This window comes from Athene noctua, chromosome 12 (genome assembly GCF_965140245.1).
Source record: "Athene noctua chromosome 12, bAthNoc1.hap1.1, whole genome shotgun sequence".
NCBI classification, from domain to species: domain Eukaryota; kingdom Metazoa; phylum Chordata; class Aves; order Strigiformes; family Strigidae; genus Athene; species Athene noctua.
Window position 1 is genome coordinate 21,396,215 of NC_134048.1, and position 15,872 is coordinate 21,412,086.

The window sequence follows — 15,872 nt, forward strand, 5'->3', positions numbered from 1 at the left end:
CCCAGCTGGGATAAAGCCTTCAGCCTCTCCACGGATCTGCTCCCCATCTCTAAAGCAGAGCTAAATCCTCCTCCCCATCACACAGCAGGCAGGAGGGATGAAGCCGGTTCGCTCAGTAAACCATCCCCCGTACGGAGCGGGCGGCGGGCTGCGCGGGGCACAGCCCTCCACACTCACCATCCCATTGACGGCGTGATCTGTCCGACTCCACCGGGAGGGAGCGGGTAGAAACCGGAGATGTCTGAGGTCTGGGAAGGACGATGCACTCCTGGGAGAAGGGAGAAGGAGATGAGTTGGACCCAGCACCGCGCTCCCTGCCTGACCCAGATCGCTCCCGACCTCCTGGCTCCTCCACCTACGGGCACTTGTGGGCAGCAGGGGATACACGTGAAACGGCTGTCGTGGCAGGATATTCTAATTGCCCTGATATTATAATTGCCCTTTTTGTGGATCTCTCTGTGGGGATGCGGTGGGTTGTCCAGGTTGCTGCAGAATCACAAACACTCATGTAACGGGCTGGGGAAGGCAGCTTGCTCCTGCACAAGCATCGTCCCAGCTCCGTGTCACCCTGAGGCCCAGCAGCAACTTGCTTTGGTAAGGATTTGCTGGACTCTGGACGTCCCTTTGCCCTTCCCAGGGAGCCTGTTCAGGTGCACAACCGACGGCCAAAGCCGCTCCTACACCCCCTTCCCAGCAGCCATCCCCGGGACCCCCCACGAGCGGCCAGCGGGGATGCTCCAGCAGGCATCACTTCTATCTCCATTTCAAGCAATTTGAGTCCCCGTTCAAAGCAACCGTTCCGCGGGCTCTGCGGGTGCCAAGGAACAGCAGAGGTGGGTATGGTGCCAGCTGGGAATTCACCCTTCGCACGGGGAATCCCTGTGTGATCTTCAAAGCCACTGGCACGGGCAGCACGGCCAGAGGAGACAGCCGCAGCATCTAGCCGTTTCTATCTGGACTTAAAACCAGCCCGTGGAGCCCCGGGCTGCGGGTGGGACTCAGACAACTGTGGAGCTGCTGGCAAAAGCAGCCTCCAGCTGACCCCCAGACTGGAAAACTGGAGGGGAGCTGGGGCTGAGCTCTGCCACAGCATCATGTAATGCTGACTGCTAACAAGCCTCAAAGAACCTTGTGCCGAGACTGTCCAGCAGCTGTCCTGGGCAATAAATAGGTGATAAATTGCAAACAGTTTCCAAATTCAGAAGCCTGGATTATTCTCCTAGGTGTATTCACGATAAACTATTAATCAGGAATGACACCAGCAGATTACAAGCACCTCATTAGAAGTTAGCTAAAATAAATATATAACTGAACTGAAAGGAATATATAACTGAGTATGAGATTTACCTACAAGTGGGATGCAGCAGCCCACTGCAGGTCAATCAAACCCAGCATCCGCGTCAGGCGGCTGCCAGGATTTCCTGAGATTTGGACCTCCAACAATACAAGTTGCGCAAGCCAGAGCACAAGTTATTCTCGCTGGTCCAGTGGTTGGGGCACCAGCCACTGACTCAGAAGATCCTGCTTGTATTTCCTTGTCTGCGTGTCCTTGGGCTACTGTGAAATACTTTAAAGGGATGCTGTGAGAATGAGTACGATGGTGACTCTCAAGCGTTTACACTAGGTGATAATGGGAGATATTTCAGTGATGAAAACAGAGATGGGATGCATCCACAATGAACAGGGAAGGAAACCCCACCCCAGCAGCACAGGGATGGGGCGTGCAAAGCACCACAGAGGCAGGTCCCAGCTGAGGGTGATGGTCTGAACCTCTCCACAGATAGGACCTGGGGGGGGTCTCCCTGCCTCCTATGTAAATGTACAGGCTGAATGGGAAAGGGGAGACTGGAAAGTGCCTACACTGAGTGTGCAGGCGGGTGTGCAGCCAGCTCCCCAGAATTAGTGACCCACGGCAGAGATTAAATCTTAGGGACTACTCCAGTGGCAGTGGTAGCCTCTGTGGAGGGCTGTAACCAGCTCATCCCTTGGGTGAGCTGCTCCCGTATTGCTTAAGGCTTTCCGGGCTAACTTGAGTCCCTGGAGGCAGCTCACAGCGAGGGGCTTTTGAGCTCTGCCAGGCCTCTGCAAAGGCAGTGTGAAGGAAGGTGTGTCAGGTCGCCTTCCCAGGAGACAGAAATCTGCATGCTTCCTCCTGAGATTCGGAAGTCTGCCATTAGCTGAGCTTTTAATAGGTTTATTTTGTTAACTCTTCATATTTTTCTGCTGACTTTATTATGCTCTGGTGGCTGACAAGCAATGCGCTGGCTGGAAGAAAACCAGGATGTCCCTGCGTATCTCTTACACCAGACCTAAATCCTGACCATCAGCATCCCCGGCGAGTCCAGAACGTGGCCTCCGGGTTCAGCTCAGGGATAATTCAGCACGTCCTCCACCCAAGAGCATCCTCGACACCCCATCACTTTAGCAATGACGTTAACTTGGAGAAGACGATGTCTCTGGGACAGTTTGGACAACTCCTGGCTGGAGGTCTTTGCCCAAATCACAATAGTTGGTTTCATGCCTCTGTTTTCACACTGATTTCTGGACGATCCCCAAATCCCTTCCTGCATGTAGTTTGACACAGAACTGTGAATTTGCTTGATTTCACATGAAATCAAGATCAGGTGTGTGCAAAAACCTGGGTAATCTGAACAGATATTGAAAGGTTCTGTTGCACTAATGTAAGGTTGAGACAAGTCTGATACCGAGACAAGTCTGATATTACACTCAGCTTGCCAGTAACCCATGAAGAATGATGGGCCGGGGTGAATTCCTGTGCACATACCTATATTTTACAGTTCAGGGTTTAACCTCTCCCTACTGTACTTTCCTCCACAGCCTCAAGAGTTAATTGACGTGTCCTGGACTCACCCAGGAACCCAAAGAGCCAAACGGTGTGACAACCACGTAACTTGTGGCTACGGACACACACATATAACAATCCAGTTAGCTATCAGACACCGATCCTATTTAGTCAAAATATTTCCTGTTTTATTTTCTCAAAATGACAACCTGACAACAGTTTGGGTATGAGTCAAAGGAAAGATTACTTTCCATTTTCTGGTTGACTCTTATGCATCACCTTGCAGGCTCTGGTCTGGTCTCAAGCGACAGGACAGCTTGCACAGAGAATTGAGCACACTTGATCAGCAGGGTTGGCACTTTTGATATCAGACGTGTCTTGACCAGGATTACAAAGCATTGTCAATAAGCTAAATCAACTTTTACTGCTAAGCAACGCCCCAGTTGACCAAAGCTCTTCACTTTTCCCATTGATTTGGGACCAGGAAGGTGACAGCCTTGATCTCAGTGGTCTCCAGCCCTGTCCCCCTCCCATCACACAGATCCCCAGCGGTGCCATTACCTTGTTTCTGGTTGATGTCAGCGGGCAAGTGGGGCGAGTGGGAGCCGTGGCTGAAATGGTCGTTGCTGTAAGGGATGAGCGGGGTGAGCGGGTGGACTCCGTGGGACGGCTGCACAACGGGAACTTTGTTGGACTGCAAAACACAAGGAGGGAGAGGGGTCAGAAGTTGTCAAGCTCCATGAGCAAGGAGGACTGATGCCCTTTGCAGTTCTGTCGTTGCAGGCGAGGCTGGGAATTACTAAAAGTCCCCAGTGACTCTCAAGGACAAGGCAGAAAATGCCCTTGCCTACTTAAATAAACACTACAGCATCCTGCAAGAAAATAAACCAAGCAGTGACAACAGCTGAAGAAGACTGCATGGGTAGGTAGAAAACAGCTCAAATCAGGATGAAATTCTCAAAATTCAGAACCTTTTTACATTCATTTCCAGCAATTTTTTATTCCAGGATGAATGCTACGAGCATGTTACCCAGTGTATTGCTCTTGTTTTCTGCCACTACAGGGTCTAAATCTGGACTTTCACATCCTGCACATTCACTCTGAAAGTCACGCTTGGGCTTTCCTAACTGGGGCTCTCAGGCAGGGAGAGCCACGCTGAGGGCAACGCCTTTCAAAACATGGCATGGCCCACCAGCGAGCCCTCGGGCTGAAATCCCCCTCAGTCCCAGCCCCAGCGCTGGGAGAAGGACTGCAGGGAGCTGAGACAGCACTGGGGATGGAATAAACTCAGGAAAATTTCAAAAATAAAGAAAAAATCCAATCTCCTCTTGCAGCTACTCCTGGTTATACACGGTGAGGCCATCGGAGCCCAACATCTCTGTAAAAGGCGCTTTTTTGTGAGCACAGCGGGGAGTACTTCTGCGTGTTGGAGCAGAGAGAGGGGAACCTGTTCAAAAGAGCTGTAAGGAAAACACACACACACACACACACACACACACACACACTCACACGCTGCCGTCTGCTGCCAGCCTCCTCGCCTCGAGCGTCTCGGGCTGCTCCCTACATGCCTGGTTTCGCCCATGGTTGCCTCTAAACCCAAATTGACTTCGCCTTGGTGGTGGAATGTTAGGATTTGTCCCAGATAAAACCAGAAAGAGAAACGGGACTGACAGCACCCCAAAACGGGGAGAACGGACCAGGTAAGACAGCTCTCCAGGGGCTAGGAGCTGGGTATGGCTGACCAGACCTCTTGTGTCCCACCAGGACATTGACAGATGATTTGTTGCGTGACTTCTGACAAGTCATTTACAATCTCTGGACTTGATTCACTGGTGACTTTCACTATGGTAATGATTTTGCTGGGGCAGAGTGAGCACGAAACGCCAGCTGGCTTTGGCGGAGGTGGCGCAGCCGGAGCCGATGGCTCTGGAGGATCTGTCCTGGACCCCTCCCTGCTGCGCCGAGCTGCTTGCAAAGCAGCCTGAGATCCTTGGGCAAGTCCTGTGTTTTGCATTGCTGCTCCGAGGAGGAAACCCATGGAGCGGAAAGGAAAACAGACCGATGGAGACGCCGCTTTACATCTGTCTTTCCCACAAAGGTTTGCTTATGCAAATAAAATCCAAGAAGCATGCAGGTTTGCATTTTAGAATGAATGAAAACCCTAATTCCTGATGCTTACCAGGTGTAGATTTACTGCGTACAGCAGGATACTGGGAATGTAACCCCCCTTCAAACTGTACCCAACTGGTGTGGTACAGGCGTTCCTGTCCTGCAGCAGTGCCAGGGGCTATGTGGTTTTCCCATCGAGAGCAGCGGTGGGCTGGCTCCTGCTTAGTTAAACACATGTTTGGAGCTCTGAGCTTTTACTATTCTTGCCCATGAAATGAGATGAAGAATAGCTTTTCAGTGATACTTCTAAAATTAGCTATGGTTTAGCTTATTTAAGAGCCAGAAAGCCTAAATTAAGGATATGCAGTTCTACATGTACATTTTAACATGACACTGGAGCAGGACGAGCTCGATGCTGAGCTGTTTTGAAAGCCTCAACTTAAGCATTTTTGCTGTTCAAAGTGGGGCAGGTCTTTCCTTCCCATTTGCACCGTGCCTGATCCAAAGCACAGCACCACCACCAGCCAGCCCCGCCGCCTGACGACGGTTAACAGCTTTCGGAGCGATGACAGACGACACAGACCACTACAAAGGCAGTTGAACGGTCCTGATGCCGATCCACAGGATACCTCAACACTGAAAAGCACAGAGCACGTGCGGTTACAGCAAAGGCACAGACCGTCCTTCTTCCCCATCAAAGCAGAACGTGGTGACTTGGTGGTACAATAGATCGCAGCTCAGTTACTCAGATTTTCCATCAGTTCAGATGGGAAACATGATGTTGCATCAGTAGGAAGTGCTGGCCTTCTCCATCTCCCTTCTCCATTTGCATTTGCCTCACTCAAAAACTTTTCTCCAACTCTTTAAAGTGGTGGGGAAGGATGCTCGGCAAGGAGGTAAGACAAAAATTTCTGCAAGAGGTTATTCATCCCCGTCCTGCTTCCACCATTAGGAAGTTTGTTACAGGAACCCATCTCCCAAACTCAACCAACCCAGGGAAGAAGGAAGTTGCACAAAGATCTGGAAAAACAGAGAAGACTCCTTCAGCGTTGATCCCTGGTTTAAACACCACAACCACTGACAGACGTGATCCACGGACGTGTCTGCAGGTCCTGGTCTTCACCAGATGCGCTGTGGCTGCCACACGTGTCTTTGCTGTGAAATCGTACCTTGTTTATAGAAATCTGTATGCCAGAGTAAATTCCTCCTTTTTAGAAAGTCTAGATTTAGTTCCTGCAGATCAGCTGCAGCACGTGAACCCTGAAGAGGCTTTTCAAAGACAGAACTTAGCAGGTGACAACGTCTGACACCGTAAAATTAACCTGATGTCAATGTTTTCTGCTGAGTGGACTGATTTAACACGGGGGCAGTCGGTTTGGTGTCCCCTCAGCAGGTCCCCCGGGAGGAGGCGGGGTGGTGCTGGTCGGGACATCATGGGGAAGTGAAGCACCTTATTGTGTCTCCTCCCCAAAGCTGCCGTTTCAGTAGAGCTCAGAGCAGCGACGACGACGGAGCCACGGGCTGCCCACCAACCCAAAATAACCCAGCTGGTGCCCAGCCTCACGGCCCCAACCCCAAGTCACCCCAAGTCACCTCCTGTCCTCCAGCAGCCGCGGGGGGACACGAAAGGGCTCTGAGAACAGTTTTGTCTCACCTCTCCCAGCGCAGCCCTTTGAGGGCAGGTCGGGGAATGAGCTGTGCAGCCACGACCTCGCTACAGAAATGAAGAGGCGCATTTACAGCAACACCAGAACGGTATTTCCAGAGGGGATGGAGCAGCAGAATGGGTTTTGCAAGCCTGGAGGGCCTTTTTCTCTCTCAAATTTGCTAAATTGCAACTCTCCTAAGTGCCCACCTCCCTGGTGAGTGATGCCCACTCGGGTCCCTGCATGTCTTGTGCCGGCAGCCGGTGCTGCTCGGCGCTGGGGCAGGCACCGAGGCCGCAGTGCATCACCACAGCCGCATCAACCAGCCCCCACCAACCTTGCTGAAAATAATTTAAAAACCCAAAACAACTGCGAGGGAAGAAGCTCCCATTTTGAAGCCAAGAAGTGGCTTTAATAACTAGAGGTAACTGGATGAGCAAAAAGAAAACGCAGTCGCATTAATTATTAAGAAAGACTAATTGTTGGCAAGGCAAAATTAGGAGACCTCACCGCTCACGCACGGGTGTCTGACTGCGACAGAAGCTCGAGGCTAGCTAGAAAACTCTCCTTTCGCTGAGCACACACAAACCTAGCAGGTCTTTCCCATGAGGATTGCCCTCACGATCCCAGCTGCAATGTCATTTGGCTCTGAGGTGCCTGACCGGGCGCAGCATCCTTCACCTTTCCTCCCAGCCCACATCACATGTGTCCAGCAAGGGCTGCAGCGTGCTCCGGCCATGGGATAAGCTGGTTGATTAGAACTATAAATGAGGGGGTTTTTTTAATACAAAATGTGGGTTTTTCATTAGAAAATGGTGAAAGATTATAATCAAACATTTTCTGGAAAGCACCTCGTGTTAGCAAGTATTTTGACTCATTTTTTTAAGACTGATCTATTTAGTTGTAGCGTGCTAAGAATGAGTAGTTTTACTTTGCTGGCTTGACAGAGGATTTTTCTTTTAAACTTTAAAGCTAATCTTAGCAAAATGTAGCACAGAAGGTCAAAAGTCACTGAGTGAAACGATCAAACAAAAAAATTTCCATGGCTGGCAAAACTCTAAGGGTTTTTAGCTCTGTGAAAATATTAGAAAACATGGTAGAATTTTTTCTGCTTGGATCAGTTTAGGAAAAGAAACAAATAAATAAAAAATAAGTGAATGTTTTGTAACCTGTGAAAAGTATTCCTTGGTACAACTGAAAGCAGCTGTTAAAATCACCAAGCTGCCTGGGTGGCTGCTGGGGATCCCGGCATCCCACCAGTGCTGGGCTCCACCGCTGCTTCTATGGATGGGAATTAAAAAAAATTAATTTTCTGGTAGGAGACAATTCCTAAGTAAAATAAAGCAGCTTATTTCTACTGCCTCTTCCAACACTTGGTGCCCAGTTTAGTGAAAAATGTTTTGTGAAATTTCACGATGGCTGCGCCCAGCACCCAGGATCGGTCCTCGCAGGGGGTGTTCATACTCGACCTGCACCACGGCGAGTTGTTTAATACATTAAAGGAGAAGAGTAAACCTGCCTGCCACAATTTAGATTGCACCAACCAAATACAGGAGCTCATCTTACAAGGCTGATCTTAATCTGCTCTGTTGCACACAGGCACAAATCATCCCTCCTAGGAATAACCCCTTCTTGGTTTTGATGAGTGTATTTCAAGAGTTTTTATGTTTTCCCCCAGATTTGGAACAAAACCAATTGAAGTGAAAAGCTGTTTTTCTCATCGTTTGTTTTTAAGGCAAAGTCACATAGATGACGCTGTTTTTGTAGGGAAGAAACTTACATTTTACGGATTTCCCATATGTTTGAAATAATAAAATGAATTTAAGAATTTGCTCACACTTTATAAAAGTCAGCCCCAAGATGTACCACACCGTTAGCCCATTCTGACGGCGCACTATCACCCTCCTGCAAAACCAGGGTATTGTACAGCATCACCTGGCTCCTCACTCTGAGAGGAGAAAACTCCACTCAAATTTCTTCCACGGTATTTCTGGGCATCTTAATCCTGCTATGTCGCTTCTGTATGGTTTCTTTTTACAAGATGTTTTAACAGCTACTCTGAAATGAGAGCCTGTGTGCTTGTGGATGAGCCAGCTGGGGCTTCGGCGTTCAGGCTCCAGCTGAGAGCAGCTTCTGCAGAGTCAGCGTCGGAGAGGTGGGGGGCTCCCAGCTGAAGGGGACCCCAAAACACACAAGGGATTTCAGAGGTATAGGGGACCCCACAGGCACAGGGGAGTTTACACACATAAGGGACCTGAAACCTGTGGGAAGCTGCAGGAATTGGGGGTCCCATAAACACAGGGGACCCCATGCACATACAGGGTGCCCTCCACAAAGGGGATTCCAGGCATAATGGGGACCCCACAGGCCAAGGAACAGGGACAGAGTGTCAGGATTCTGCACAGCACCAGTGTGGCTGGGGCCCAGCACCTCTGGGGGACATGACTCCAAGGGGTGCTGCGCTCCCTGTGAGGGATAACGGGGTGCCGCCTGCCTTGCACAAACCTCAGCTCTCCGCCACCAAACACGCCCTTGCTTGATGCAAAAGCACCAGCCAACACCCTGGACAGCCAAAATTTCCCGTGGTCAGCCCCAAAACAAGCCAAGCAGGGACAAGCCTCCCGGAAAGCCCTGCACTGGGGGAGCCACCTCCATACCCCTCCATGGACGCAGAGGAGTTTGCAGGGAGAGGAAGGCTCTGTAACCCCTCTGTGATGCCTGGAGCCAGATGCCACCATCACCCGGGGTTGTGTCAGCCCTGGCGGCAGCCTCCGGGGTGAGGGGAGGCTGGAAGCACCCTGGGCACGGGGTGCAGGATCCATCCCCAGCCGCACGAAGCACCCTGATGCAGAGCCGACAGCCGGGGAGAGTGCTGTGGTTTCCAGCCTCGCCGAGGAGCCGAGCCGCGGTGAGGCGAGATTAGTCACGTCACTTTCAAATTTTCCCACATCGCCGGCCCCAAAAATAGTGAAATGAAAAAGCCATCGGCCAGCCTGGTGGTGGCTATGAGGGGTGAGAGGCCTGGCCGAGGGATAGCAGCTCGGGCTGGCGGTTGTGCCATGCCAAGGCAAAGCTGGGTTTCGGCAGCCCGAGAGTGCCGTGCCGCCGGCTGCGCCGTGTGTCCGGCTGCTGGGAGCAGTCCCCGGGGCCAGTCCCGGCTCAGGGCACGCAGATGGATGGGGCGAGCTCCGAGCACGTCTCCGAGCTCCTCTGCCCCGCTCAGGTGCCCCCGGGGTGAAAGCCCTGGGTGCAGCACATGTGCTGGGGACTGCAGCCCGGCCCCAAGTTGCCCCAAATGTGTTTGCTTCGACGTCACTTCTCAGAGAAGGTGAGATGAGTCGACGCACTGGCTATGAAAAACAAAACCTACCAAGTTTTGCTGTTGCTGATTCAGTGAGGAATTAATTCCTTTTCACTGCAAAATTAGTCATCGTGCCGCAGAAAGAAAGGTATAAGGTCAGGCTGCACCGAGCATGCACCGCTGCTGGGGAAGGTACCCCTTACCAGGGGGACTGTGCCTTTTGCTCTTTTATCCAACAATCAGTCCAAATTAGCAAATCATTGGGGACATATTATTAGGGACATTATTGGGTACATCCCACAGCGTCGGATCTGCTCCTGGGAGGGCTCAGAGGGCAACACTGTCATTTGGGGTGCTCAGGGACCCAGAGGCCATGACTCAAACCCAGCTCTGCAGTTTCAGGGTACCTCCGAGTGCTGATAAAATCTCCCAGCTCAGGGCCCCAGACCGTATCAGCAGACACCTTCACCCCTCGTTTCCCTGTGATGTTGCACCAGGAGATGCTATCTGTGATAAAAGATCACCCCAAATACCCACTGCAGACCGTTTTCGGCGCTGACTGCAAGCGCCGGGGCCGGAGCCCTCGGCAGCCCGCGGGTGAAGGCAGCGTCGACTCATTTCTCGTCTCAGCACACTTTTTTCTCTTTTCTCACTTTTGCTGCAGTCACAATCACCCCAGCCCACTGCCACAGCAGAAAGGAAACAGGGAAAGTTAAAGCCACCCACACTCAGGCTCTGCTCTCGCCCAGCCGTGCACCCCTCCAGCAAAGCCAGATTTCAGCAGCAGCATCATTGCCCTGACCCCTGACCGGGCTGGGTCACCCAGCGTGGCTGCATGGAGGGCTAGAGCTGGCTCTTACCCTCAGCACCACCAAGGATTCCTCCAGGGACCAGAAGACCATGTCTCCCGTGACCAGAAAAGCATCACTGCCCCGTGCAGCCCATCTCTGGCTGGCCCAGACGTGCTTACGAGCATCAGTCAGACAAAGGGGAAAGCAATAATATGAAGCTATTAATTCTTGCATTAATTCTGCATCTGAATTGCAGCAAGGAGCTGATCAGTTTAAGATATACGTTGCACATACAGGCAAATCTTGTCCCTGCTCAGGTTTATATCCAAATATTGCCCTTGCTCAGGTTTTTATCCCTGCACTCTGTTTTGTGGTTGATGGAGCGTTATTCCCTCAACTCTTCCCTTTCCCTCTGATTTCTTTCAGCTTTAAAATCCAGCTCTGCTTTGAAAACGCTAACAACGCACCTGAGCAGCCCTGCTCTTTTTCACACAGTGAAGGGGATGTGCTCACCTTAGTGGCAAAACTCAGCTCCTGTGATGCCAACTCTCCCCTGCGACTCGGGTGTGCATCACAGTGGTGTTAGGGGACTCTGGCTTGGGTACCAGGGGACAAGTTACCCGACATTGAAGACCTTCCGTGCCCCAGCACTCGGGAGAGGTGGCCAAGCTCCAAAACCAATGGGGACAAGTAGAGGGGAAAAAACTTCAAAACCTTTTAAAAGTTCTCAGTGACCTTCTGTGCTGCTGTTGGTTTCTGTTTTTAAGCAATGATGGTTATTATTTTTAAGTTAAACTCTGCAGGGGAAATAGCTGAGCTTTTCACCGTTTACGGGCACAGGAAGAACCGTTTCACTTCTCAAGTATTTATCTGCTAAGAGAAAGATGTAGGTGGTTCTTTGTGAAAAAAAAAAAAAAAAAAAAGAAAAAAGGCATGGAAAAATAAAGATCAAAAGTCCCTCCCAGAGGCTGATCTCTTAACAGCGACAGGGGGCAAGAGCGGAGGCAAGTACACCCCATACCAGAGAGGAGAAAGCCCCCCTGAAAAATAAACCCCATGTTCGCAGTCCCATTCAGCAGAAGAACCACCTCACTCCAGAAGCGTCCTCACCCCTGCAGAAAGTCCCCTTGCTCGGGAAATGCTGCTGCTGTGATGCTAAAAGCAGCTTCGCGGATGCTCAGGAGAGGACAGAAGCACCCCCTGGTCCCACAAAGGGTGACATTTGGCTTCATGGAAACAAATGCCGGGGCAGTATAACCCAGGGGCTGCACCACAACACCAAATCCCAGCTATTTTCTCCCAAATGCCAGGGCAATATCACGGCGGGACTGCATCACCCCCCGCCTCCAGCTGTTTCCCCTGTTCTGCACCATCCATCCCTGCTTGGTATCTCTCTCGTGTTCTGGGCTACAGAGAAAAAAAAAATAAAAAAATCTCTGTCCCCTTCGTGCTACATGGTTCTGCGAATTTGAAACAAAAGCTGCAAACCCTGGAGTTACCAGTAACATTTGAGGCTTCAAATGAGAAGGCACTTACTTGACCCACGGAGGTTGATAATATCTGACCTCCTTCATTTCGCTCTGCTTCTCAAACATGAGCGGTTGGTCTGATACCCAGAATTAATCAGGAAAGTGTCCAAGAGGGTAAGGGAGGAAAGCAAAATAAAAGTATGACCCAGAGCCAAGGTTGGCCCTTCGGTTTGCACTGTGAGAGCTCCCTCCCGGTCTCAGACACCGGCAGCTTGGGGGATTTTCACCCATTTTGAGAAACCATTTGCAATGTGGGTCCTGGAGCTGAACCGAGGTGGCTTTGGGTTCTGGTTGTTGCATCCCTCCCCACCGAGGATGCGCTGCAGCAGCAGATGGAAAATCCTGTGAGATTTCTGGGTGCATCTGCCAGCAAATCAGCCCAGCGGGAACCCTCCAGGTGTCAGTGCCGCACAGTTTTCTGGAGGCAAATGTTTGCTTACACACCCCCTGGGCGGCCGGAGAGGGCTCCCGGCTGCTCCGCTGGGTTTTTTCTTTCCATTTAAAACAAAAACAAAACCAGCCCATGTACTTGAAAGAGTGCAGGGGAGTTAACAAAACACAAAAAAACTCTGATGTGATTTAAGGCGTTTCAATTCTCCGAACATCAGAGGGGCTGAAACCTGCCCCTCCGCGCCGCAGTGGCGCCGGGGGCGAACGGCCACCGCGGGTGACACTGTCCTGCTGCTGTCACACTGTCACCCCGGGACCTGGACAGGGGACCCGTCACAGGACTTCTGTCCCTGTCTCTAGGCTTGGGATGGAACAGCTGCCAGACCCTCCTGGCAGGCACTATACTTCCTGTTTTATTTTAGTTTAGTTTAGTTTAGTTTTAGTTTTTAATGTAATTCTATTCTATTCTATTCTATTCTATTCTATTCTATTCTATTCTATTCTATTCTATTCCTATCCTATCCTATCCTATTCTTTTTAATCTGTTAGTCTCAAAGCTCAGCTTCAGGGGGGATCTTAACCATGTGAGAATGTCACTGGTTGGAAAAAAAAAACCCGAATCAAAAGTGTCTCCCCCTGTCTGACAGTAAATCCCCGACTCAGTGACTGTGCTGTGAGAAAAGACTAGTAATAACAACAATAATAACAATAATAATGATACCGTAATGCTGCTGACTTGTTCAGAGAGAGCTTTCTCCTCTAGCATGCGGCCGCCAAGGCCACGCACTCGCGCAGCATCAGGCGACACCAAGAGAAGATCCTTCCACGTGTCAGAGGCGGCTGTGCCCAAACACATGCCACCGGCTAATTAATAGATAAAACGAAGCAACCGGGGATGATAATTTGTAATAGTTATCGTCGTTCTTGGGTAGGCATTTCCCTGCTATGGTGAAACCCTTTGATATTTATACGGATGTCAAGCGCTTTTCCACCACGGATGGCCACGCGTGAGTGAACTGCGGCAGCTCCCATCTCCCCTGGGGTCTCTCCCGGTGCTTCCCACAGCATCGCTGCTGGGATGGCGCAGGGATGGCCGGCTGCGGCTCGGCGTGTCGCTCCCACCCTAGCATTAATTTTGCCAACCAGCTGTGAAGCCCAAGGGGCGAGGGGCAAGTCTCCTCACTGGGATCCCCCAAACCCACTGGGAACCCCCCGGCAGGAGAGGGGAGAGCTGCCCGCTGCCCAGCCCGGAGCTGCCCCTGCATTATCCTAATCTGAGCTCACACTTATTTCCCAGTTTCCATGATAAACAGCTCTCGGGAGGACAGGGAGGGAAGATAATCCCCTCTGGAGCCGAAGGGATGCTTTACTGACACCCGGCAGCTGTAAGGCGATAGCAGCTTTCCTTGTTGCTCACTTTCAAGGGTGACATGTTTACAAAGAATGCTACAGCCGCTAATCCTGGATGATACCCTGTGTCTGCCTGGGAGAAATCCTAATTTTCTTGATAGGAGGAATTAGTTCCTTTAATGCTTAATACTCCTTTTTTCCTCTGAAAGCAAGCAAGCGTTATTGTGCAGAGCGGAATAAACATTTTAATTAAAATGTGGAATTTATCTTCCAGTCAAATTTGTACGAGCCCCCGACAATACGTCAAACTCCGCTTTCCCATTTTGAATCTTTCTCTGATCTCTTAATGCGAATGGCTGAATTAAAACCTGGGCTCGCTGGATTTGCATATAATTAGAGAGCAAGGGAAATTAATAGGGAATTGAATGGTTTTCTCCTCTGCCCATCTGATGTTTTTACCAGATTAAAAAGAGTTGATTTTTTTTAATGACTGTAAAAATGTATTAAATATTATTTAACCTTTTTTTTTTTGTTGGGGGGGGGGGAGCAGACAGACTAAAGAAACAAACTTATACATATGATAATGAACGCCTCGTATCGTGGGAAGCAAATATCATTGTAATTAGGATTAGAAAGGAATCCTAATTAATCTTGTCCTGCCACTTGACTTCTAGAAGTTCCTTAAATGTTACCTCCAATGAGATGTAAAACAAGGAGCAGTTGAAAGGCTCGCCAGCTAATCCCTGCACACAGCAGTGGGGAGCTGCCGCGGCCGTGGCCATCAGCAGCATGGGGCAAAGGCTCCCCGAGCCTCCTGGCCGAGAGCCACCAGATTCAGGACTGAGTGGTCTGATCCCAGCACGTGAGCTGGATTCAGACTGAAGGGGAACACACAGCTCCGCTGCTTAAATTTCCTAATTCCCCACGGCCAGCTAGGTGACGAGACAGCAAGCCAAGAGAGATGGGATGAACCAAGTACCACAGCAACGCCTGACTCCATACAGGGATCTTTTTAGAACTTCTACCATGGGGTTTTTTTCAGTATTTTTTAAGCAGTCTGCTTAGCAATACTTATTGAGCTCGTTTTCAGGATGGAACTCAAGGTACAGGATGGGAATAAACGAGGAACCTCCAGCACTCTGCCATCCCCACCCCATGCCTCGATTTCATCTTCTCTACACTCATGATGATAACGATTACCTACCATGCTGGTATTAAGTCATACATATTTTAACGTGGCTCTTGTCATGTGTCATCAAATCCTGTTTTTCAGGTATTGAGATTCATAGATTTAATTGCATAAGATTTTACTACGGGAGTGGATGGTCATGAGATTATTCTCATCTTTGGGTCTCAGTATGGAAAGCAGTTTTGAGAGAGCTGGTTTCCAAACTTCAGACTCTGGCTGAAAGTCTCATTTTCTAAATGCAGCTAAATACAGTTCAAGAAGGTGCCTTGGATAGTAATGAAACGCAGCAAACTTTATGCTTTATGCTAAGTAATAAATAATAAATGAATCCTGCTACAGCTAGGTTGGCTTCTCAGCATATTTTTTCCAAGAGCTCCAGTAAGTTTTTGGCTACAGCTTTATGGATGCGACTGCGAATAACAGCCCGGGAATAACATGGTTAGTACAGACATGAGAAATTTTCACTTCGAAACCAGAGACCACACAAAATGTGCCCAGTCTGGGATTTCATTTTAACCCAGGCTGATCAAAAGTTCACAAGGCAGGACTGATCAAAGGCTTCACGTTGAAAAAATGAGAAAGTCACAATTTCATATGGTTTTGATGAGAAAAATAATTGATGAAACTTTGCTCTTTCAACTTGGTTTTGCTTTGAGTTTGGGGTTCATCTGAATACAAGAAGCACCGGGCACAAACCTGCAAGGCCTGAAATCTCAGTACAGTTTTATTGATTTAGTTCTTACTACAGGAGCTTGCCACCTGTT

The 15,872-nt window shown here is 49.9% G+C and overlaps 1 protein-coding gene across 8 annotated transcripts in view; it reads right to left on the reverse strand.

Annotated features, from left to right (window-relative positions):
- The window catches only part of TCF7 (transcription factor 7), a 75,611-nt gene that overhangs the window by 22,180 nt on the left and 37,559 nt on the right, over positions 1-15,872 (reverse strand). For all 8 annotated transcript variants that reach the window (XM_074916088.1, XM_074916086.1, XM_074916084.1 and 5 more), the window contains exons 4-5: positions 3,365-3,497; positions 178-268 (exon numbers count right to left, since the gene is read on the reverse strand). In XM_074916088.1, coding sequence (XP_074772189.1) covers positions 178-268; positions 3,365-3,497 — 224 coding nt within the window. The remainder of the gene's footprint in view (positions 1-177; positions 269-3,364; positions 3,498-15,872) is intronic.